The sequence below is a fragment of the Zea mays genome, chromosome 8 (assembly GCF_902167145.1).
Source record: "Zea mays cultivar B73 chromosome 8, Zm-B73-REFERENCE-NAM-5.0, whole genome shotgun sequence".
Classification (NCBI taxonomy): Eukaryota; Viridiplantae; Streptophyta; class Magnoliopsida; order Poales; family Poaceae; genus Zea; species Zea mays.
In genome coordinates, this window is record NC_050103.1 from 177300393 (window position 1) to 177322943 (window position 22551).

General features: G+C 45.1%; 2 protein-coding genes across 2 annotated transcripts; one reads left to right on the forward strand and one right to left on the reverse strand.

Annotated features, from left to right (window-relative positions):
• Positions 1–726: 726 nt before the first annotated feature.
• LOC100277380 (uncharacterized) lies at positions 727–4210 on the forward strand. The gene is made up of 2 exons (NM_001150956.2): positions 727–1342; positions 3390–4210. The coding sequence occupies exons 1-2, from the start codon at positions 962–964 to the stop codon at positions 3867–3869; spliced, it is 861 nt and encodes a 286-aa protein (NP_001144428.2). The 5' UTR covers positions 727–961; the 3' UTR covers positions 3870–4210.
• A 10504-nt stretch (positions 4211–14714) lies between these two features.
• Positions 14715–17577, reverse strand: LOC100285297 (L-ascorbate oxidase). Its single transcript, NM_001158190.2, has 3 exons — positions 17098–17577; positions 15895–16998; positions 14715–15799 (listed from the first exon to the last, which is right to left on the reverse strand). The coding sequence occupies exons 1-3, from the start codon at positions 17367–17369 to the stop codon at positions 15496–15498; spliced, it is 1680 nt and encodes a 559-aa protein (NP_001151662.2). The 5' UTR covers positions 17370–17577; the 3' UTR covers positions 14715–15495.
• Positions 17578–22551: the final 4974 nt, after the last annotated feature.

Below are 22551 nucleotides of genomic sequence, written 5' to 3' on the forward strand. Positions count from 1 at the left end.
GTGCACACCCTATACAATTCGATGTATTTACTTTATTTCGATATGCTCAACCTTTTTTATTATTATCATGGGAACATAATTATTGACGGAATAACTTGTATGTTCACAGAACTTTGTAAAAAAGTTACTGTCTTTTAAGTAAACATTTTTTTTGAATAGGTGACTGAATAAAAATATTTTAAGGGGCAATTGAGATTATAGCATCGTTGCCTTGCAATTATGATTTTGTTCTCTATTTTTCAATGTTATGATTTTCACCCTCTCGTTTTGAAAACGAAGGTACTGTTTATGATATATAAAAATTGTATCAATGTACGGAAAGCTAACTAACCACAATAGAATCTTACACGAGCATTTTGTCTTCACCTCTGTCCAATCAGTATTACTTAGACCATCTAACCAATTTAACTAGAAGTTCTTTCACGAAATTTAATATTATCAACTACACCTAACGACAAGCGGTATGATAGAGATTTGTTTTTAAAACAGAGCGATAAAATAAAACAAACTAGAGATAAAATTACAATTGTAAGCCAGATAGGGTATAGTACTATAGTCACAGATACCCCCAAATTTTTAACGCGGCGTAAAGGCGTGATGACACTGCCCTGGCAAGCCGCTTCCGGGAAACCGACACGTTCCTGTCCTCCCTCTTTCTGTGATGCTGTGAACAGGAAAGGCCACATCACCCAGAAGCCATGCCGGACGAGAAAGGAGAAGAGGACCCCTGCCTCCAAAAATAAACCAAACCCCACGCGAAGATGGCCCTCCCAGGCCTCCCTGGCTGGCTCTCCTCTCGTCTTCGCCGCCCCTCCATACTTCCCGCTCCGTCCCTCTCCCCCGCTTTGACCACCTCCTCCGCCATATCTCTCCTCCCCCTCCCTTCCGCCCACCACACGCAGCATCACAAATAGAGAGAGAGACAAAAACAAAGAGGGGTCGACAAGCACTGACACGACCCATGTCAATGTGGCGCGTCTCCCGCTCCCTCCTCCGCGCCGCCTCGGCGGTCGGGCGCGGCGCCGCGCCCAGCCGGTGGGTCCCGCAGCCGTGCGCGCTGCAGCGCTGCGGCTACGCGTTGCTGCCGGAGGCGGCGAGGAGGGACGGGGAGGAGGAGGTGACGGCGGCAGAGGCGAGGCGCCTGATGCGGCTCGCCAACGTAGAGGCGCTCAAGCGACGCCTCGGGAACGGGGAGGTGATCCCCTACGCAGACCTGCTGCGCGCGTGCCAGGACTCCGGCGCGGCCCGGACGCGCGCCGAGGCCGCGGCGCTCGCCGCCGCGCTCGACGAGGCCGGCGTCGTCCTGCTCTTCCGCGACAGGGTCTACCTCCACCCCGACAAGGTCAGCTCGCGCTGCAGCCCTCTCCTCACCCTCACCCAGTCACCCCCTCCCCTTGATCCCCTGTAGATTCGCCGCGTTCGAGGCTCGGTTTCTCCGGTCGGCAACTCATCGGCCGTTTTCGGATTTTAATTTTTAAGCTGTGTTCTATCCGTTTCCCTTGCCGCCGCCGACTCCTCTTTCGTACAGTATGACCGGGTGCCATGCTAGCGGTGCCGGAAATGGTACGGCAAACATTTTCGATGTAATCAATGAAGGGATATCCACATGGTAGATTTTATTTGAGGCATTAGAGATTTTTTTCTCTGCTTGGTTAAGCAGCGTCCACACGGACACGGCTCAAGTACAGATCCGTGCAACCATTAGGTTGAGTCGGCCTGCGGAGTTTGCCCAGCTTCCCGCAAGTGCAAGCGATGGTCCAGGGTTACATCACCTACGGATTTTACCTATGGGCTATGGTCCATAGACCAGTCGTTAGATTTGCATCTGCCATTCGACGGCAAGCTGGTTTGGTGAGAACCAAGATTCAATTGTGCACTTCGTGCGACCTGCTTAACTGATGGGGACTGGCCTTTGAAATCACCGTGAGCTCGTCGCCCTATTGTTTGGACCAGTAGCAATAGCAATCCACCTGCCGGTGGCACACTCTCTGGACGGAAAGCCAGAAAGGTAACGCGACCGCGACTGGTGGCTCACAGCCTGCCCCTCTCGGTTGCCCACGCGGTCAAGCCGCAGCAGCACTGGAAAAGTCATCCGGTTTGCTTCCATCGGAGGAATCCGTCTGCTTCTAATTGGTGCCTTTTCTTTCTTTTTTTCCTGCTTTGCTCTGTCCTCTCGTACACGACGGGTCATTGGCTCGTTGCAGACTTGCAGTGGTGAGGCCAAGGCCATTGTCCCTTTGCACTGCCTCTATCCTAGTATCCTGTTTCCATTATGTCGTGTGGCTTGAGGCACAGGATGCATTGTCCATTACCTTTGGGCAGAACTACCAATAAAAAAACTCGGTTGGGAGGGAAATGGAAAGACTGACCACCTGATATTATATTAAGAAGAGACCGAAACATATTTTCGATCGAGAAAACCCTCAAACTCTGGCCATCCATCACTAACGGGCAGATCATTGCCCACTCTGCAACGGCCAGTAGGCGGGTGGCGCGCAGGATATCGATCCCCGAGAGCGGGCGGAGCACAACAGGTTTTTTTTAACCAAACCTGAAATTCGTCAGAGAGGGTGATCGACCTGGGACCCGGAGGTACTGCTCGGAAACCTTAACCATTATGTTAGAGGCCCTTTCGCACCGAACTACCAGTCTACCGGACACCTTCTATAATGCGGTAGCAAAATTTAAATAGTGAGTGTCTGGTTGGAAGGACAACTAACTTCAACGTTGGTTGCTTTTCACCATGCTTGTCCTTTGTTTTTTTTAATAGTCTCATAATAGTTATGTGTTACTCTCACTTTATTCAGTACGTGATGTTCAATTTGGAGCCTTATTGCAAGCTGAACTATGGGGAATACCAGCAAATTTTGTAACTACCATTCCTAATTGGAGTTGATGGTGCTGGATGTAAATTAGCTATTGTCTACTGAATATTTGGAACAAAAGCATGAAACTTCACATAGAATAAGCCACGTAAGTTGATTTATGTGGTGTTTGCCCACTCTGCTATACTCTTAAATCATGTTTGCCTTCCATTGCATTCCACCATTCTGCGTTTGAAATGTATTTACACTCTTGCATATTTGTTGCACATTATTTTTCTTATGATCAAATTCTTCCATTTTAGAATAGGCCACATTGTAAGTTGATTTTTTAGGATATTATCAATCCATATCTTTTTGACATGTTAACATTTCAGTGATATGTGGTGTAGCGAACTGAAATACAGATTAGGAATGTGGTGTATCCACACATGCTAAAATTGTCCATTTTGAATTTCTCAACTGGTTCAAATCAATATAGGTTCAGATTTGGTGTCTTGCGGGGTCCTCACATACATTACCTTATACTTGCCTTTGGTTGATGCTAATACCACTTGTGTTATACAGATTGTGGATCTTGTAAGGAAAGCTATGCCCCTTGCACTGACACCTGAGAATGATCCGGGGAAGGAAGAGCTCAAGCAGCTCCAGGTGCAGTTGGAAGACATCAACAAGCTTGCACACAAGCAGGTCCGGCGCATCCTCTGGTCTGGTCTGGGTTTCTTGATCACCCAGGTGGGCCTCTTCTTCAGGCTCACGTTCTGGGAGTTCTCCTGGGACGTCATGGAGCCCATCACGTTCTTCACGACCACGACAGGCCTGGTTGTGGGATACGCATACTTCCTCATCACATCAAGGGACCCGACCTACCGAGACTTCATGGAGAGGATGTTTGAGTCTCGGCAGAGGAAGCTGATCCAGAGGCAGAACTTCAACCTGGACAAGTACCTTGAGCTCCAGAGGCGCTGCAAGGATCCCCTGGAGAAGGCCTGCGGCACGACCAACCCTGACACGGCTCATCTTCATGAGCTCTCCGTTCACAAATGACAAAGAATTCACCATTGCTTCACTACTCATTCCATTCTATGGGAGAAATGGTCCCTGCTAGCAATAGTAAGCGGTGTTTCAGATACCTTTTCCACGGTCTTCTCCTATGCAAATGTGTAGGTCAGTATAATTTTTTTGGGGGTAAATTTGTAGCGATGCTGAAACACAAGCTAGTTAAAAGCCAAACTCATCCGCATGGCTGGATGCTTACTCACTACCCAGAACCGCGCGATTCTGTGGTCTCTACTAATATACTGTTTCATTGTGCCTAATTAGCTTTATTATGAAAACTCATTTGTTGGTGGCTAATATTGTCCTAATTAGAGACTTGTATTTGATCACGATCACGTGCCTTTAGAAATGTATACTTGGAAGCGGATATGAGGGTTCATAGCTAATTTGAGATGCACTAAGGGGCTGTTTGGATGCAACAGGCTAAAATTGTTGGGATGCAAGCTCGTAGGGTTATGAATGGAACCAATAAATATTATTGGTTCGAGATGAATCTTGGCTTTCTTCCCAGATTTCAACCTAAGCCCTGAAAACACCAAATTTCACCAAAAGTGATGGTTCTTGGTGATGATCAAGGAGCACGGCAAAACACTCATCATAGTAAAAAAAAAAAAGGTTCCGCTCCCACTGTGAAAAAAAATCAAGAGGACAAGAGAAACCCTCTGAAGCCCAAAAGCTCTAAAACCCGAAAGTGAAGCTCAAAAAAGTTCCTCCCACCAAAAAAAGGAAATTTGGATCCATACCATTAAAAGATCACCACTTTGGATCTATACCATTACTATCTCACTTACATGTGGGTCCACATGAGTCAATGACATTTGGGGTCCATGGTATATATCTAAAGTTTGGATCTTTTAATGGTATAGATCCAATTGTTCCAAAAAAATGTGTTCATCTCGTGCACGATAAGGCTAGCCGTACATCTCCACGGCCGAAATGACAACACATAGAGCAAGTGCATGTATGACCTTTTGACCTTTCTATGCTCTCCTCTGGCTTAAAGCGAAGGCAGGTACAGTAGGAAGGACCCTAGAACTCCTCACCCCAAACACCACAACTGATGGGAAGAAAGTCAATCGAACCAGACAAGACACGAGCAATGGGAGGGAACTACGAGGCGAACTACTTGTACGGCTCGTAGAGGCATACCCAACGGAAGGCTTCGCACACATGTAGTCAGCTCGAAAATGTCAAAACAAATGCATTCGCAATAGCATAGTGCATACTAGAGGAGCGACACATTCGAAGATAGAAACAACACACCCCCTCAAAGCCTCCATATAGCAATAAGTCAATAGATATTATTTTCGAGCTTAATTAGCAGATAATAAGGTATATTACGGTACTATAAATATGGAGTGTTTTTTAAAACTCCAAAAACTAATGTATAAAAGACAAATAACTCAGTTAAAGAGTCAAGAGGGAGTTGAATAAGGGGAATGGTTGGAGAGTAAAATAAATAGATGGAAGAATGATTGAGGGGGAGGTATTTAAATATGAATAGGAAGTACGAATAGGAGGATCTAGGAGGAGGAATGGTTGGAGATAGTCTAAAGGTACGAACCCTCGCTGTAAAGGGCAAGCAAAAAAACTCAAATGTATCCACCTCACACAAGCACGAGAGCCTATCGCTCCACTTTGTAACACTCGGAACAACAATAAAGACTTCAACATCATACTGGACGTAGCTCTAAACCAGTCTAAACCCTTCTCTCAAGTTTGTGAACCAAATAGTAAGGCCATTAAGACGCGGCACCACGAACCCCCACCTAACCTACAAATTTACTTGTCGTGGGCAAGAAATTACGACACCCGGTATGGGTAGACGTTAGGGATTTATTTCAATGAATTTTTGGTCTTTTATGAGCTAATTAGTGCTAAATTTAACAAGTGCATCTAACACATTAGGCTCACCTAGATCAAGGTACTAGTTGATGCCCTTTTACAGTATGACTAGAAAACAAAGTTCTAAACTACTCTGTAATACCCAAAAGTGTAAATCAAATAAAAGGATGTAGTTATTCCTATATAATATCCCTCCCTTATGATATCATATGTGAACGACCTTATTTAAGTGAGTACTTAAAGTAAATGACATCTAAAAATAATTTGTGCATCATGCCGAGGTTTATTTGTTTGTGCATTCCATGCCGGGTTCTTGTATTTTTGCATTTGTATTCAAATTTGGGAGACAAGTTTAAATTTGAAAAATAGAAATATAAAATAGAAATAGAAATAAGAAAAATAAATAAAAATGAAAAAAGGGCAGGTCGGCCTATCTTCCTTTTGCGGTTCGGCGCACATTCCCTTCACATGAGTACGTGACCGCACCATGTGTATTTTTTTTTATTTATTTTGTTTATTTCCCAAGCCGTATACTCATTTCCATGATGTCAGCATGCAAACCAGTTGTTCCCACGCCAATACCTGATTTGCTGCTGGGTGTGCTCGACACGCTAGATGACTTTCCCAGCTCGATTTCGATCTGGATTCTGTTGCCGAGTATTGCGTGAAGCCCCTGATCTTATGCCCGTTCCTTCTCCCAACAACTCGCGCGCACTCCTCCCATGCGTCCAAGTTTTGCCATGGGGCTGTGCGGCGTGCCGTCATGCAAAGCAGGAAGGAGACGAGTACCAGCCGCCGCGAGAAACCAGGGCGAGATCCGATTCCGTCGCCCTCTCGTCCACCCTCCCTCGCGGGAAAAAAATTTGGTGCAGCACTGCTGCAAACCAGAGTGGTTTGCAGCCCCTCACAAAAAGGAGGATAGACCCCACCCGCAGCAATAATAATACAACTAAAACGTTATCTGCTGGACCTGCAGGTGGGGTCTATCCTCCTATTTGTGAGGGGCTGCAAACCAGTCTGGTTTGCAGCAGTGCTGCACCAAATTTTTTTCCCCCTCGCGGCTTCATCCGTGCATATAAGCACCCCATAGACCCCTTCTCCCTCCAACCGACGCTGCTTCCTTTCTTCATCCACTAAACCGAAGCTCTGGAAGCCACGCCCGCCACCATGATTACCGCAGTTCGACTGGAATCAACAGCAATATATGATGTAGTGATGTTCTTTGGTGCACGGGGTCTGTACCTAGGGTTGATTCGTGCAGCAGGAAGTCCTGGCGAACAACGGACCTTCATCGCCGGGCATCGGTCGCCGCAGAACCGCGCAACTTCGGGGGCAGCCTATCTCGCCTATCGATTGGAGGTGAGCAACTACTCATCTGGTTTGCCTTGCTCTCCTCTCCGCATAGGGGCTTCTGGTGCGCGGTTTGGGGCTCGGTGATGGCTGGATACGTCTGCATCTATGGCGCCGCCGCTGGGTTCCTGTGCACAGCCGTGTTGTTCGTCGGGGAGAGAGGAGGGGAGGAAGAAAGGATTTAGTCCGTTAGATGTCGATCCGGCGGCCATGATCGCGTGTAGCGTATCCCTTCGTCAAATGTATCTGAGCCGTAGGATGGTAGTTCAATGACCGAGATTAGATCCTGTCCTCGTAAAAATTCTAGCCGCAAGATTTTAATCTGATGCCCCACGTTGCGTACCAGTTCGTAGTGAATCGGGATCTAATCCGCACCGTCCATTCGCGATCGTGCGGCCCAGATTTGATCATACCCCTTCGCGGGTATGGTTTACTAAAGAGTCCCTGTCCTTTTAACAAATGAACCCGCAGTACACCCAGGGTCGCTCTGTATCTTAGAGACGCTTACACTAGGGCCCCTGTGTTTTCTGTAATTAGTGCGCCCAGTCCAGAAGCCTGATAAAATTCAGAATTTATTTTAGAAATGATTTTTATTACAAAAACAATACTAGAAACTTGTATAATTCATATTTAATTCATTTTAACTCAAAATTGAGTCATTCCAGTTGCAATAAGTTTGTTTTAATATTGTCTACCAACTAGTAACACTGTTTAGCCATGAAAATTGAATTAAAATTGTTCACTTGAATTAGTCTATGTCAGGCATTAAATAACTTCAAAAATTCATATCTAAACAATCGTAGCTCCGAATTTAGTGTTTCTTGTTCCCACGATCTCATAGCAACGTATAGATTATTAATATATATTTTGTTCTGATGTTTAGTGTGATGTTAATTCTGCCTATACCATGTTTGTCTATATTGCTACGACTAGCGCGAGGTCGCGTGTCATCTGAAAGGCAAGTTGGTACCTGGAATCTCAAGTGCCAGGCAAGTTGTGCCCTTGATCACTTCTTTTACCCACTCATGTTCTAATTAATCATAATGATCTGCATAGGTTAATTTTGATGGGACCTAATAGGTTACCCTAGTTTGTCTATTTTTATGCCTTGTTTACCATTGAACTTTTTGGGTAGTACTTGCTAGTGCTATATGTGGTTTTGGGCATTGAGATACACATTATTCATGATTATACTTTTGTTATCCGTTGTTATTTACTGTTCATGTCAAGATCATTAATGTCAATTGGAACATAGAGCTTAACTTGAGAAACACGTGCCACCACAAGGGTTTATGGACGCCCTTGGCTGATTAATTAGGAAAGCTAGTGGAGGACTACCTTACCCGAAAGGGGCAAGGGCAGTAGGGGAGTGGTCAGTGTAGGGAGGTCCTTGGTTGATTTTGCTGCGATGGCGGTCAGGCAAGAACCCTGCATTGGAGCTTCCTATAAACTGTAGCGGGTTTTCTGAAGCTAGTGGAACTTTGTAAAGGCCTCGTAGTGTTACCCTGCCTCGCCTCCTCGGTAGAGGTGTATGGGAAGTCGCGATCCCTTGGCAGATGGGTAACATGACTTGTGGGTAAAGGGTACCAGCTCTGCAGAGTGTAAAACTGGTATACTAGCCGAGCTCACGGTCATGAGCAGCTCAGGACTCTCTGATGATTAATTTATGGAACTAAATTCAATTTGTCATATGCATTGCATCGCAGGTGATGTTGTTACTTTTGTTCTACTACTTAATTGGGTTGGTATTTACTTATACTTAGTAATTGCTAATAAAATTTTGACCAACCTTAAAAGCAAAGCTCAGCTCTAACCGTCCTCTTTGGTAAGCCTTACACTTCACGTGAGCTCCCACCTTTGGCGAGTTCATGCACATTGTTCCCCACAACTTGTTGAGCGATGAACGTATGTGAGCTCACTCTTGCTGTCTCACCCCCCCACAGGTCAATAACAGGTACCACAGGATGAGGCGCATGGAGGATGCTGTGGCGAGTTCGTGAGAGATCTAGGCCGTCGTCTCCCAGTCAACTTTGGGTTGCTGGACCGTTGTCTCCTTATAATGTAATTATTTATTTTGTATAGAACTCCTGTTATGTAGTAAAGATGTGACATTCGATCTTGTGCCATGATTCATCATATGTGTGAGACTTGGTCCCAGCACACCTGATGATTATGTTCGCACCCGGGCTTTGGACCCCTAAAATCCGGGTGTGACAGAAGTGGTATCAGAGGAATGTTGACTGTAGGTCGAAACCTAGATAGAACTGGACAACCATTGTCTACTTACCTTTACTACTCTGATTCTTTTCTAAACTTCCCTTAATCTTTTCTCATCTATTTCCGCTTTACTCTGATTATTCGTACCTTTTCTCTCTAAAGACAAATGTGGATTTCACACCTTAAAATCATGTGCCTAAAGTGACTTTAGGAATAGGAGACCTACTCTTAGGAACAAAAACAAAACTATTTTTATAGATGTTTATACGCTTGAGTGCTTGTTCTTATGATACTTGTCTGATTTGGATCTTTGATTGAGTGTGATGGTTTGTGGAGTAATGTCCACAATTGCATCTGCATATACACCTAGACACAAGGGAAAATATTTACAAAATAGACAACACAGAATATTCCATATTAAAAAAAATGGATCTATTAAACTAGATATATTTATAAGATAAACTAGATCATCTACGAAAATCCCCCACTAGAATATATCCATCTTATCTTAAAAGATACTCTCCTACTTTAATAGATTCATCTTAACTTAAAAGATTCTCTCTTATCTTAATAGATGCATCTTATCTTGAAAGATTTGTCTTACCCTAATCACTTTACTTAACTCATCCTAATGAAACAATCGGGACCTAATCCAAAATAATGAGATCTTAACTAGTTTAATCTATTCGTACCAACCTAATCTAGATTCTATCTAATCTACTATGATCTAATCTAGAGTAAGTTACTTAATGCTGGTACAAAGGATAAAGCCATACTCCAAATCCACTTAAGCTTAAATTGGTGACCTAAATCAACTTGGCCATACCCAACAACTTGACCTACATACACAGATCTATCTTAGCCTCTTGTCCCAAACCCGGATGGAGACACCAAAGAGCAAGACTAGAAAAGGACAATATCAACCTCGTCAAGGAAGGAGAGAAGTCAAACTCGATCTTCAGATGCATTACCACCCAACAAGGAGTTCTTTCTCACCCTAAACTTTCTTACACCAGGATATTATTGCCCTAACCAACCCATCTTTTGTCCTACATAATAAAATGACTATACATGTGGATACCCATGCCTTCCTAATCACTCACTAAAAAAAATAGAGGCTTTTGATTTTTGAAATAATTAGAAACTGAAAGCTAAACTGCAAACCACTCTTCTGATATCCCTTTTCTTACAAATCTCGAGGACGAGATTATTTTTAAGGGGGGTAGGATTTGTAATACCCAAAAGTGTAAATCAAATAAAAGGATGTAGTTATTCCTATATAATATCCCTCCCTTATGATATCATATGTGAACGACCTTATTTAAGTGAGTACTTAAAGTAAATGACATCTAAAAATAATTTTTGCATCATGTCGAGGTTTATTTGTTTGTGCATTCCATGCCGGGTTCTTGTATTTTTGCATTTGTATTCAAATTTGGGAGACAAGTTTAAGTTTGAAAAATAGAAATATAAAATAGAAATAGAAATAAGAAAAATAAATAAAAATGAAAAAAGGGCAGGTCGGCCTATCTTCCTTTTGCGGTTCGGCGCACATTCCCTTCACATGAGTACGTGACCACACCATGTGTATTTTTTTCATTTATTTTGTTTATTTCCCAAGCCGTATACTCATTTCCATGATGTCAGCATGCAAACCAGTTGTTCCCACACCAATACCTGATTTGCTGCTGGGTGTGCTCGACACGCTAGATGACTTTCCCAGCTCGATTTCGATCTGGATTCTGTTGCCGAGTATTGCGTGAAGCCCCTGATCTTATGCCCGTTCCTTCTCCCAACAACTCGCGCGCACTCCTCCCATGCGTCCAAGTTTTGCCATGGGGCTGTGCGGCGTGCCGTCATGCAAAGCAGGAAGGAGACGAGTACCAGCCGCCGCGAGAAACCAGGGCGAGATCCGATTCCGTCGCCCTCTCGTCCACCCTCCCTCGCGGCTTCATCCGTGCATATAAGCACCCCATAGACCCCTTCTCCCTCCAACCGACGCTGCTTCCTTTCTTCATCCACTAAACCGAAGCTCTGGAAGCCACGCCCGCCACCATGATTACCGCAGTTCGACTGGAATCAACAGCAATATATGATGTAGTGATGTTCTTTGGTGCACGGGGTCTGTACCTAGGGTTGATTCGTGCAGCAGGAAGTCCTGGCGAACAACGGACCTTCATCGCCGGGCATCGGTCGCCGCAGAACCGCGCAACTTCGGGGGCAGCCTGTCTCGCCTATCGATTGGAGGTGAGCAACTACTCATCTGGTTTGCCTTGCTCTCCTCTCCGCATAGGGGCTTCTGGTGCGCGGTTTGGGGCTCGGTGATGGCTGGATACGTCTACATCTATGGCGCCGCCGCTGGGTTCCTGTGCACAGCCGTGTTGTTCGTCGGGGAGAGAGGAGGGGAGGAAGAAAGGATTTAGTCCGTTAGATGTCGATCCGGCGGCCATGATCGCGTGTAGCGTATCCCTTCGTCAAATGTATCTGAGCCGTAGGATGGTAGTTCAAAGACCGAGATTAGATCCTGTCCTCGTAAAAATTCTAGCCGCAAGATTTTAATCTGATGCCCCACGTTGCGTACCGGTTCGTAGTGAATTGGGATCTAATCCGCACCGTCCATTCGCGATCGTGCGACCCAGATTTGATCATACCCCTTCGCGGGTATGGTTTACTAAAGAGTCCCTGTCCTTTTAACAAATGAACCCGCAGTACACCCAGGGTCGCTCTGTATCTTAGAGACGCTTACACTAGGGCCCCTGTGTTTTCTGTAATTAGTGCGCCCAGTCCAGAAGCCTGATAAAATTCAGAATTTATTTTAGAAAATGATTTTTATTACAAAAACAATACTAGAAACTTGTATAATTCATATTTAATTCATTTTAACTCAAAATTGAGTCATTCCAGTTGCAATAAGTTTGTTTTAATATTGTCTACCAACTAGTAACACTGTTTAGCCATGAAAATTGAATTAAAATTGTTCACTTGAATTAGTCTATGTCAGGCATTAAATAACTTCAAAAATTCATATCTAAACAATCGTAGCTCCGAATTTAGTGTTTCTTGTTCCCACGATCTCATAGCAACGTATAGATTATTAATATATATTTTGTTCTGATGTTTAGTGTGATGTTAATTCTGCCTATACCATGTTTGTCTATATTGCTACGACTAGCGCGAGGTCGCGTGTCATCTGAAAGGCAAGTTAGTACCTGGAATCTCAAGTGCCAGGCAAGTTGTGCCCTTGATCACTTCTTTTACCCACTCATGTTCTAATTAATCATAATGATCTGCATAGGTTAATTTTGATGGGACCTAATAGGTTACCCTAGTTTGTCTATTTTTATGCCTTGTTTACCATTGAACTTTTTGGGTAGTACTTGCTAGTGCTATATGTGGTTTTGGGCATTGAGATACACATTATTCATGATTATACTTTTGTTATCCGTTGTTATTTACTGTTCATGTCAAGATCATTAATGTCAATTGGAACATAGAGCTTAACTTGAGAAACACGTGCCACCACAAGGGTTTATGGACGCCCTTGGCTGATTAATTAGGAAAGCTAGTGGAGGACTACCTTACCCGAAAGGGGCAAGGGCAGTAGGGGAGTGGTCAGTGTAGGGAGGTCCTTGGTTGATTTTGCTGCGATGGCGGTCAGGCAAGAACCCTGCATTGGAGCTTCCTATAAACTGTAGCGGGTTTTCTGAAGCTAGTGGAACTTTGTAAAGGCCTCGTAGTGTTACCCTGCCTCGCCTCCTCGGTAGAGGTGTATGGGAAGTCGCGATCCCTTGGCAGATGGGTAACATGACTTGTGGGTAAAGGGTACCAGCTCTGCAGAGTGTAAAACTGGTATACTAGCCGAGCTCACGGTCATGAGCAGCTCAGGACTCTCTGATGATTAATTTATGGAACTAAATTCAATTTGTCATATGCATTGCATCGCAGGTGATGTTGTTACTTTTGTTCTACTACTTAATTGGGTTGGTATTTACTTATACTTAGTAATTGCTAATAAAATTTTGACCAACCTTAAAAGCAAAGCTCAGCTCTAACCGTCCTCTTTGGTAAGCCTTACACTTCACGTGAGCTCCCACCTTTGGCGAGTTCATGCACATTGTTCCCCACAACTTGTTGAGCGATGAACGTATGTGAGCTCACTCTTGCTGTCTCACCCCCCCACAGGTCAATAACAGGTACCACAGGATGAGGCGCATGGAGGATGCTGTGGCGAGTTCGTGAGAGATCTAGGCCGTCGTCTCCCAGTCAACTTTGGGTTGCTGGACCGTTGTCTCCTTATAATGTAATTATTTATTTTGTATAGAACTCCTGTTATGTAGTAAAGATGTGACATTCGATCTTGTGCCATGATTCATCATATGTGTGAGACTTGGTCCCAGCACACCTGATGATTATGTTCGCACCCGGGCTTTGGACCCCTAAAATCCGGGTGTGACATACTCTAAGTGCCTCTCAACTCCAAACGACAATAAGAACTAGTCTATCTTTAACGTTGTCATTCATCCTTTAAAAACTGAAGTAAAATCCATTATAAGTGGCATCAAAACCATTGATTGCCTAAACAATCACCATTATATTGACCTAACTCAAATCCCTCAACAAAACACATGTTAGTCACGATAATATGGTGCCATTATTAATCATTAAAACTAAATAAACAACTAGATGCTTTCACGTGTCTTCCACATCTTTTGGTGACAATAGGGGGACGTCCGGGGCTATCGGCGGCGTCGGGGAGAGCCATGGCATTGTTCGTGACCTTACCGAGTGAGTGTGCTTGTTTAGCCACCTGAGCTAGTTAACGGAGGAAATAATTACTAGATTGATAGAGGTGTAATAGACCTGTAATGTATAATATAATGGGTGTACGTTAATGTAATTACTCCATCTTTTTATATTTTTGCAACTCCTGATATTATATCATGGGCACATCAGCCTTCCTGTTGCATCCTCCCCGCACATAGAGAGCAAGTCTATAGAACCACCAGTTGCATCTATGGCCCTTCTGGACTGTACGAAAAATCACGTTTTTTTAGCATCTTCGTGATTGCTCGTTGATCGTTGCCTTTTTTCTAGTATTTTCTCGTACCTTTTTTCTCTTCATCTTAGTGAACGTCTGAGGGACAGGACTATAAACATCTACCTCCACCGATTATGTTCTACTACTATGAGCAACACACGATGTTGATCCCGTATAAATGGGACCCACCGGTACATGAGCATGAGTTTCTATGGTAGATATGTTTCACTCTCTAAATTTGCTTAATTTAATACAATTTTGATTATGGTCTATATTACCACACATATGCTATTCGTCACTCTATATGAAGATTCACCCAACCGATATATTATTGAAAGTATCGGTAATAATTGAGGGATATTCAGTTATTACTGAAAATTGTTGAGTGTTCTTTGTTAATTATTGGTTGGATAAAACATCACTTAGGGTGACAAATAGGGCTGCTCTATACATATATGTGTTATTCGTCACCTTAGGTGATGATCACACCCTGTAACGACTTAACAGATTTGAATACATGTATATCTATATTATCTTAACTTTATATATTATTTAAATATAATATAAAATCTTAAATAAATTCCTAACACCGAGCGTCCGAGGCTTTCCTCTGCTACTACTTCAAACCTCAGGTGTGCCGCCCCTCTGCTTCGTCAAACTCAAAGCAGAGAGTTGCATTGAGAGCAACAAGCAGTCGAGATCGATCAGCTGGAACGGGAAGCCATAGACCCATAGTAGATATGCAGTGATTACAATCTATTTGATCCATATCTCAAGTTACAGAGTTCGGCACGAAAGCGAAAGACACTTAATAAAAGGAGACGTATTTTTATATATATATATGCACGTACATATACATGACATAAAGAACAATTTTGGATGAGGGACTTATTAGATAGACATGCTTCCTCTATATATATACCATCAATGATCATGTACTTCAACTCCTACTCGAGGTGTTATGCATGCATGCATGATGAAGTCTTGAGCCCCTTTGTTTTTTTGTTTTTGGGTATTATTCCTCGGAAGCGAACGAAAAAAAAGAGAGAGAGAGAATAAACGAGGAGGGGACAGACAAGGCTGGCTAGAGAAGGAAACGCGAGAAAAAGTCCCCTCTCGCTCTCCTTTAGTTGTGTACAGCACCGTGCGCGATCGGTCGACGCTCTAGACGGCGCGGTAGGACGGTGGCATCGGCAGGCCGACGACCTTGCCGCAGCGGAGGCTGGTCTCCGGCATGTTGTACTCGTCCCTGAGCGACCGCTCCGGCGAGATGACGCTCACGTACAGCTGCTCGCCGAGGTACTGCCTCTCCCAGATGTTGGAGCGGACGCTCCACATGCCCGCGTTGTCGAACGTCATCATCACCGCCGTCCACGACCTTGGGTACACCTGGATCGTGTGCCGGCTCACCGTGTCCAGGAGGTTGTACGTACTCCGCGACGCTGCCGTCCATTTGCCGGGCCCCATGCTGCAAGGTCGATCGAGATCGGTCAGGCAGGCAGCCTCGATCTGGATGCATGCATTGCCATCCCATCGATATCTATATATAAATTGATTAATTACCCGACGGCGAAGAAGGCGTAGCCGTCGATGTGGATGGTGTCGATGCTCTTCTCGGGGTTCTCGAAGACCACCTCAATGAACGTGCGGAACTCGGCGCTGATGACGTTGGGTGCCATCTTGGTGGGGGCCGTGTTGGAGGGCGGCACGTCCCCGATGAGGTTGTACTTGAACACGCCGTCGCTGGCGTTGAAGTACTCGGCGAGCTTCACGGGGGTTTCCGGGTCCACGTGCGACACGCCGTTGAAGCCGAACCTCTCCTTGCCGTCGACCTTGCCGCGGCCCATGGCGAGCTTGATGGTGCGGGTGATGTTGATCTGGCCGTAGTGGTACGACCCCTGCGGGTTGGGCCGCGCCGCGCTGGCCGTCAGGTTCCAGCGGAAGGACCTGCACTGGTTGATGGACCACGCCCACCCGCTGGGGCCCTCCGGCAGCTTGGCCGGCGGCGGGGCGCTGGAGCCCTTGTAGCGGATCACGGCCGTGGTGCTGCTCTTCTCCTTGATGAACCGGGTGGACGCCACCAGCAGGTAGTCGCCGGGCTTCTGGTCCGCGGTCACCAGGAACGACAGGCACTGCCCGATGTGGAGGTCCAGCGAGTCGTAGTCGTTCTGCATGGTGTGGGACCCCTCCATCTCCACCAGCTTCATGATGTGGTCCTGGATGCGGACGTTGAAGGACGCCTTGATGCCCACGTTGCACACGCGGAACCGGTACGTCTTGCCGGCCTCCACGTTGTACATGGGCGGGTTCGACGCGTCCTTCTCGTTCTTGCCGTTGATCACCAGCCCCGCCGGCCGCCCGATCCCCTTGCCGGCGTCCAGGTTCTTGGCCAGCACGGCGTGGTCCTTGGTGTACCAGTCGCCGATGAGCACCGGGAAGTCGTCGGCCGGCGTGTCGAAGGGCACCGGGATCAGGTCACGGCTGTGGACGCTGATCAGCCCGTAGGCGCCCGCCGCCCGCTGCATGCCGGTGCTGGGGTAGTAGAAGAAGCTGCCGATCTGGTCCTTGGGCTGCCAGTGGTACGTGAAGTTGGTGTTGGGCTGGATCGGGCACATGGTGCCCGGCATGCCGTCCTGCCACGAGTTCTTCCTCTGCTGGATCCCGTGCCTGCGTACGTACATGCAGGTGCAGGCGTGCAGCGCATTACATATACATCATACATGCATGCACCAGCTAGCAGCAACCAATCAAATTCCTCTCGCTTACCATGTGAAGAGGAGCGGCTGGTCGAGCATGTTGAACACGTTGACGAGGATGTTGTTGTTGGATGAGCAGTTGATGGTAGGGCCCGGGAACATGTCGTTGATGAGGATCACCTTCTGCGCCGTCCCCATGATGGTCCTCGTCCCGTACGTCACCTTCCACTCGAAGAAGTGGTAGGGGTCCTCCGCGCGCGCCACGGCGGCGGCGAGCGCCAGCACCAGTAGCGCGGCGGCGGAGGCGCCTCGCATTGTTGCCATCCCAGCCGACCACACCATCCCTCGCCGGGGGGGAGGCCCTCGCCTATGCGCGCCCTGCGTGTCGCCGGTGTGTGAGAGCCGCCGCGCGCAGACGGTCAGGGTGATCGGTGCTGTCGATCCGGCCGGTGGCGGGGGCGTGCACGACGATCGAGTGGGGACAGGGAGCCGGGACGCCGCGGCTTATATGGGTCCGTCGCCCATTGGAAGGAGCGGTGCGCGCGCTGTCCGTGGCGCGGTGGTTTGCCCACAACGGCAAATGCAACACCCGTCTGGCCGTCTTGCCCGCGCGTCCGTTCGCCCAGCCACCGCCGATCTGGCTGCTGCCTCCACCCCCCTCTTCTGTCTATTCTAGACCCGTTCGTGCATGACATGCAACATGCGTCTATGCGGTGCGGCCGCGTTGGATTGGAAATGGACGTCAATCCCAACGCCATGTATGTATGTACTCGTTCAGCTACTCATGTTTTTTTTTAAGTTGTACATGTGTTTGTGTTTGGGAGCGCGTCTGTCCGTCTGGCTCTAGCCGTGGAGTGAAACGAAACGTTCATGGGCCGGCGCAGCTCGGCCTGCTCGGTTGCCTCCACTCCAGCATTGAGAACACAACTACGCAGCCCGGTCCATACAACCTACGCACCATTGAGAACACAACTGCAGTACTCTTGACCTTTTCTATGCGTTATTACTGCTTACACGCATTTGATCACTATATTTTTATACTTGGACACATTTTCCGTTAAATTTTGTAAGCTTTGAAAGGCTGGGTATTTAACAAATAGGATTCGGATGTTGGTTTGGCATGCTTACCTAGTTAGTATAATAATATTCATAGCTGTGCCAATTCTGTAGTAGTATGTTTTTGTTTATCGTATCTCTAAATTATAGCCTATCAGGCTACCATTTTTTTTTGTACAATCTAGCACGAATAAGCTGTATTTGTTATGCATCTGGTAGTCTGTAACAGCTCTAGCAAACCATTGATACTCTATACTGTTACAATCCACTCTCATCAAATAAATGTCATATATGTTTTCAATTTTTGCTTCATCAATGCCAGGACGGGTTATTTATACTTTTATCTGGTTTCATTAGTTTTATTGGGGTGCCTTTCTCACTGTTCCCTACAGATGTGTATAGCTTTACTACAAAATATGAAACTTTATTAAATCGTCTACCATATGAAGTAATACCCATCTGAAGTCATCAATGGCCCCTTTCCCTAAGTAAGTCACACCCATCTGAAATCACCACAACAATTTTCTTCTACTTGTATCGAGTGGGCAGTGCCAAATGTTCCTTACAAGATACCTATTTCAGAGAATCATACATGGTGCCAATGGTAAGACTGAAAATGAACAGAACAAAATAAAAGTCACACAAAAATATTTCTTTCAAGGAATGATTGTACTGTTGAAAAATTAACAGTGCCTAATATTAATTTGATAATGCAGCATAAAACGAAAAACTCAAATGTACTGACAGTTAATATTCACGACATTAAAACTGTTGCACATGCAGTAGTGCATGCATGTACTGAAATTTGGAGGGGACTTTGATTGATTTGGCGGCCTCTACTTTGCTGCCTGCCTGCCAGTCTGCCACCACCAAAATATACCGAAATTTTGTGGGCGGAAAAACGCCTGGGATGCCTTCTGCACTTGAAAACAGCACGTATCGGACTATCGGAGGATCCCTGGGCCGTCCCGATCACGATCGGTGTCACCAACAAACGGCCATCGCGTGTCCGTTCAGTCCAAGTGAGCTTGGGGACGTGTTTTGTTTCAGCTTTTCGTTTTCTGATTCTGACCAACAAAAACATTGTTGCGAACTATTAAACACTCAGTTTTTCCATCCGTTTGTGTAGGAATCGTTTGATAAAAACCGTTCAAAATCAACATGAATACATAATCGGTCAAGTCATTGAGATAGGAGGAATCCGACACTTAATAGATTCTAAACTCTATAAACCCCTTCATTTTTCTCGGACACCTAATGGCTAATCTTCACTGTACTTATATTGTCTCTACGGCTAGATTGTGCGTTGGCTGCTTTTCTGCTGATCTGCATGAAACGAAGGAGATGAGATGAGACAGGGATCTTGCCCTCTGGCAGTGGATGCGAGGGTCAAGCATGTGAGCCATCTATTGTAAAGGGAATCTAAAATAAATCTAACATTATTTTGTACAAGCCTTGTGCGGTGTACGTACGAGGATGTTTCAGATTCCGGTCTGCGGCCCTGAGGAGAGGAGGGAGGTGTGACGTGTGAGTCACTCTAACAAATTACGTCGGCGGTCTACACGCTCCCACATTATGCTCGTACTAAGTTCAAACTGTAGAAAATCATCACTTGCCTCGAAATTCCAAGTGAATGAGTTCAACAAGTATTCATCACTTGTATGCACTTAGTTAGGTAGGAGGATGGTCTATAATTTAAATCTTTGAGACTAACATTATTTTTCAAGTCTACTATTTGTGTAGTCTCAAATCGAAAGAAAAATGGAACCCTTAGGCAAAGACAAGTGTTTCCACTACAAAATTTGACTAGTGTTCAAGATTATTTCCTCTGATTCATGTTTACAAAGATATATCTTACTTGAAGTGGGGTAATTAATCATTGTTCCACATAATTGTTCTTCGTTTTTCGTGTTCGATGCCATAGGGGGGAATTGTTTGACCAAAGCAAAGGACTACAAACCACTGAGTTTTTAAAATTTCGAAAACTTATGAAAACCCTCTTGGAAGTTAAGAGGACAATCTTTTGCGAAACTTTGCAAAGTGGGGGGGAGAATTGGGCCAAAACAAATTAATTTGAAGGGGGTCAAAAAATGGGAAGAATTTGCCAAAAGGGGAGAATTTAGACTTTTCCGAAACAAAGGCAAAGTGCCATATTTTTCAAAGGGGGTAATTTCTCAAAACAGAATTGTGAAGAAAAGTGTTTAATTTGCAAAAAAAACAAAAGGGTTGAAAGTTATCAAGTTTACAAGATCAAAATGCAAAGTGGTTTCAAATATGGTCCAAGATATTAAAATCACAACAAACTCACACTCAACTTAGTTTTGAACTTCAAAGAATATCTTATGAGCATATATTCTTTAGCAAACACTTTACAAGTTAGAAGTTACATATTTGCTTTGATTGTATTGACATCAATCACTACAAGGGGAGATTGAAAGATAAGTGTGTTTCAAGCCATCTATACAATTGTTTTGTTGTTTGATGACCATCACAACATTATGTACTAACTAGCTTGCTAAGTGTATGGTCACAGGTTCATAAGAATAAATATGAAGTTTCAAAGTGAGAAACTGCTCAGATGAAAGAGTTGTAATTTGGAATAAATGAGCCATGAGTGGTTTGAGTGTTTGGATAGGTTCTAAAAGGTCATAAGAACATTACATAATACCTTAGATGGTTTGGCATAACCATAATTAGATTGGTTGAAACTAAGTTTGGAAGAAAATGAGCATATGGGTTTAGAGATATAAAATGACAAAGACATATGACTTATAGTGTTTGATATACTAAGGATATGTCCAAGTCGTAAAAGTGCCCAAGAGTATAGCCAAATAAAGACAAGAGAAAGGAACCCAAGTTTAATTAAGCCGTTTTTGGGTGCACTAGACCAAGCTTCGAGATAAGCTATTTTTCGAATGCAAAGGATTTTGGCATGCTAAATAAAGTCCAATGGCGCACTAGAGCATCCGTACACCCAATGGTCGTCAGATTGGACAGACCAATGGTCGATCGACGTGGCATGGTCCGGTGCGTGCTGACACCTGACATTTTTAGAACGACTACTAACATTGTTTTATACTGTACGTGCACTGTTTGTAGGGTGTAGTTTTGATAGAGGACGAGGCTCGATCTTTTGTGGGATACGATAACTTGATTGGGTGGAGATCTCGACGTTGATGATCCAAGGCTCCGAACGAAAGACTCCTCGTAATCACTACACCATTGCTCCATTGGTTATCACCCGTGACACACAAGTGACCTCGCCATGAAGGCTTATCCCCACAAGTGCAATCAAAAACACCAACAAGAACATGAAGAACACAACCAAACCATGTTGATTACGAGATGGGGTTTAACAAGTCGATGACGACGTAACTGTTCGACGACATAATAATCTAAGCAAAACCCACCCTAATGTGACGACGACTGCTGAATATATAGAGTATTTGGGCGTGTGTGACCCCTAGTCTCGTCCTTAATGGGCTTCGACGCGATACACGGGCCAACGTCCCAATAGACGGTGTCGCAGCACCAGAATAGAATTATTTCGACGATTCCCGTTGACTCCGGACGAATTTTAAGATGAGACCAGTTGAGTTGGTTAAATAATCTCGTTATCTTTCCCATATCTTGTCCACCGCAATCAGAGACCAGATGTGTCCTGTGCGTTCATTTTAGTACAAGTTGATCATGGAAACCGAGATGGAATCGCAGCCGAGTCAGACATTGATGTCCTTCCTGTTGTGGACGCCCTTGCTCCTCCTCTCAACTACTTGGCCTTTCCCAAGTTCTTGTTGGTTCTCTCCAAGGTTCCTAATCATTAAAACATACACGTTCCCAAGCGCAAATTCTGATATAATGTACCTGGATATTTATTCCCACCGATAACCGTCACATTTGACTTCACCTCCTCCATGGTGGGAGGTTGCAACTGCTAGAAGAGGAAGAGGAGGGATAGCGCTGGCGGGTATGCCACAAGCGAGTGAGGAGAGGTGACAACGAGGGTGAGGAGATACAACGACTACACACCCTGAGGAGATGAGGATAGGAGAGAGGTGAGACGTGTGAGTTGCTCTAACAAATTACGTCGGCGGTCTACATGTTTTATCGTGTGACTTAGTGGAGAGAAGATCTAACTTCGTCAACCGTCAATCCACAATTCTTCAAGTATACAACTAAATATCGTCCGCACATGTGGCCACAAAGCCCATCTTAATGGACGTGTTTCTTTGAGTTTTTTCAACTTCTGGCCACCAAAAGCTATTGCGGACTGTCAAACTGTCCAACTTTTCAGCCCGCTTCTATAAGAATTGTTTTGGTAAAAACCATTCAAGATCAACATGAACACATAATCAGTTGAGTTGTCACGATAATAGGAATCCGTCATTTTCTAGATAATGAATCCTTTGAAACACTTTATCTCACTTCACACGTAATCTCTACTATAATTAGATTCTTTTCATAACCA

Excerpts from the sequence above, each read along its gene's own strand:
- LOC100285297 (NM_001158190.2), bottom strand. The coding sequence starts at position 17,369 with ATGGTGTGGTCGGCTGGGATGGCAACAATGCGAGGCGCCTCCGCCGCC. Across the intron at positions 16,999-17,097 it reads CAGCCGCTCCTCTTCACATG|GCACGGGATCCAGCAGAGGA; the intron begins GTAAGCGAGAGG and ends GTACGTACGCAG. Across the intron at positions 15,800-15,894 it reads TACGCCTTCTTCGCCGTCGG|CATGGGGCCCGGCAAATGGA; the intron begins GTAATTAATCAA and ends TCGACCTTGCAG.
- LOC100277380 (NM_001150956.2), top strand. The coding sequence starts at position 962 with ATGTCAATGTGGCGCGTCTCCCGCTCCCTCCTCCGCGCCGCCTCGGCG. Across the intron at positions 1,343-3,389 it reads TCTACCTCCACCCCGACAAG|ATTGTGGATCTTGTAAGGAA; the intron begins GTCAGCTCGCGC and ends TGTGTTATACAG.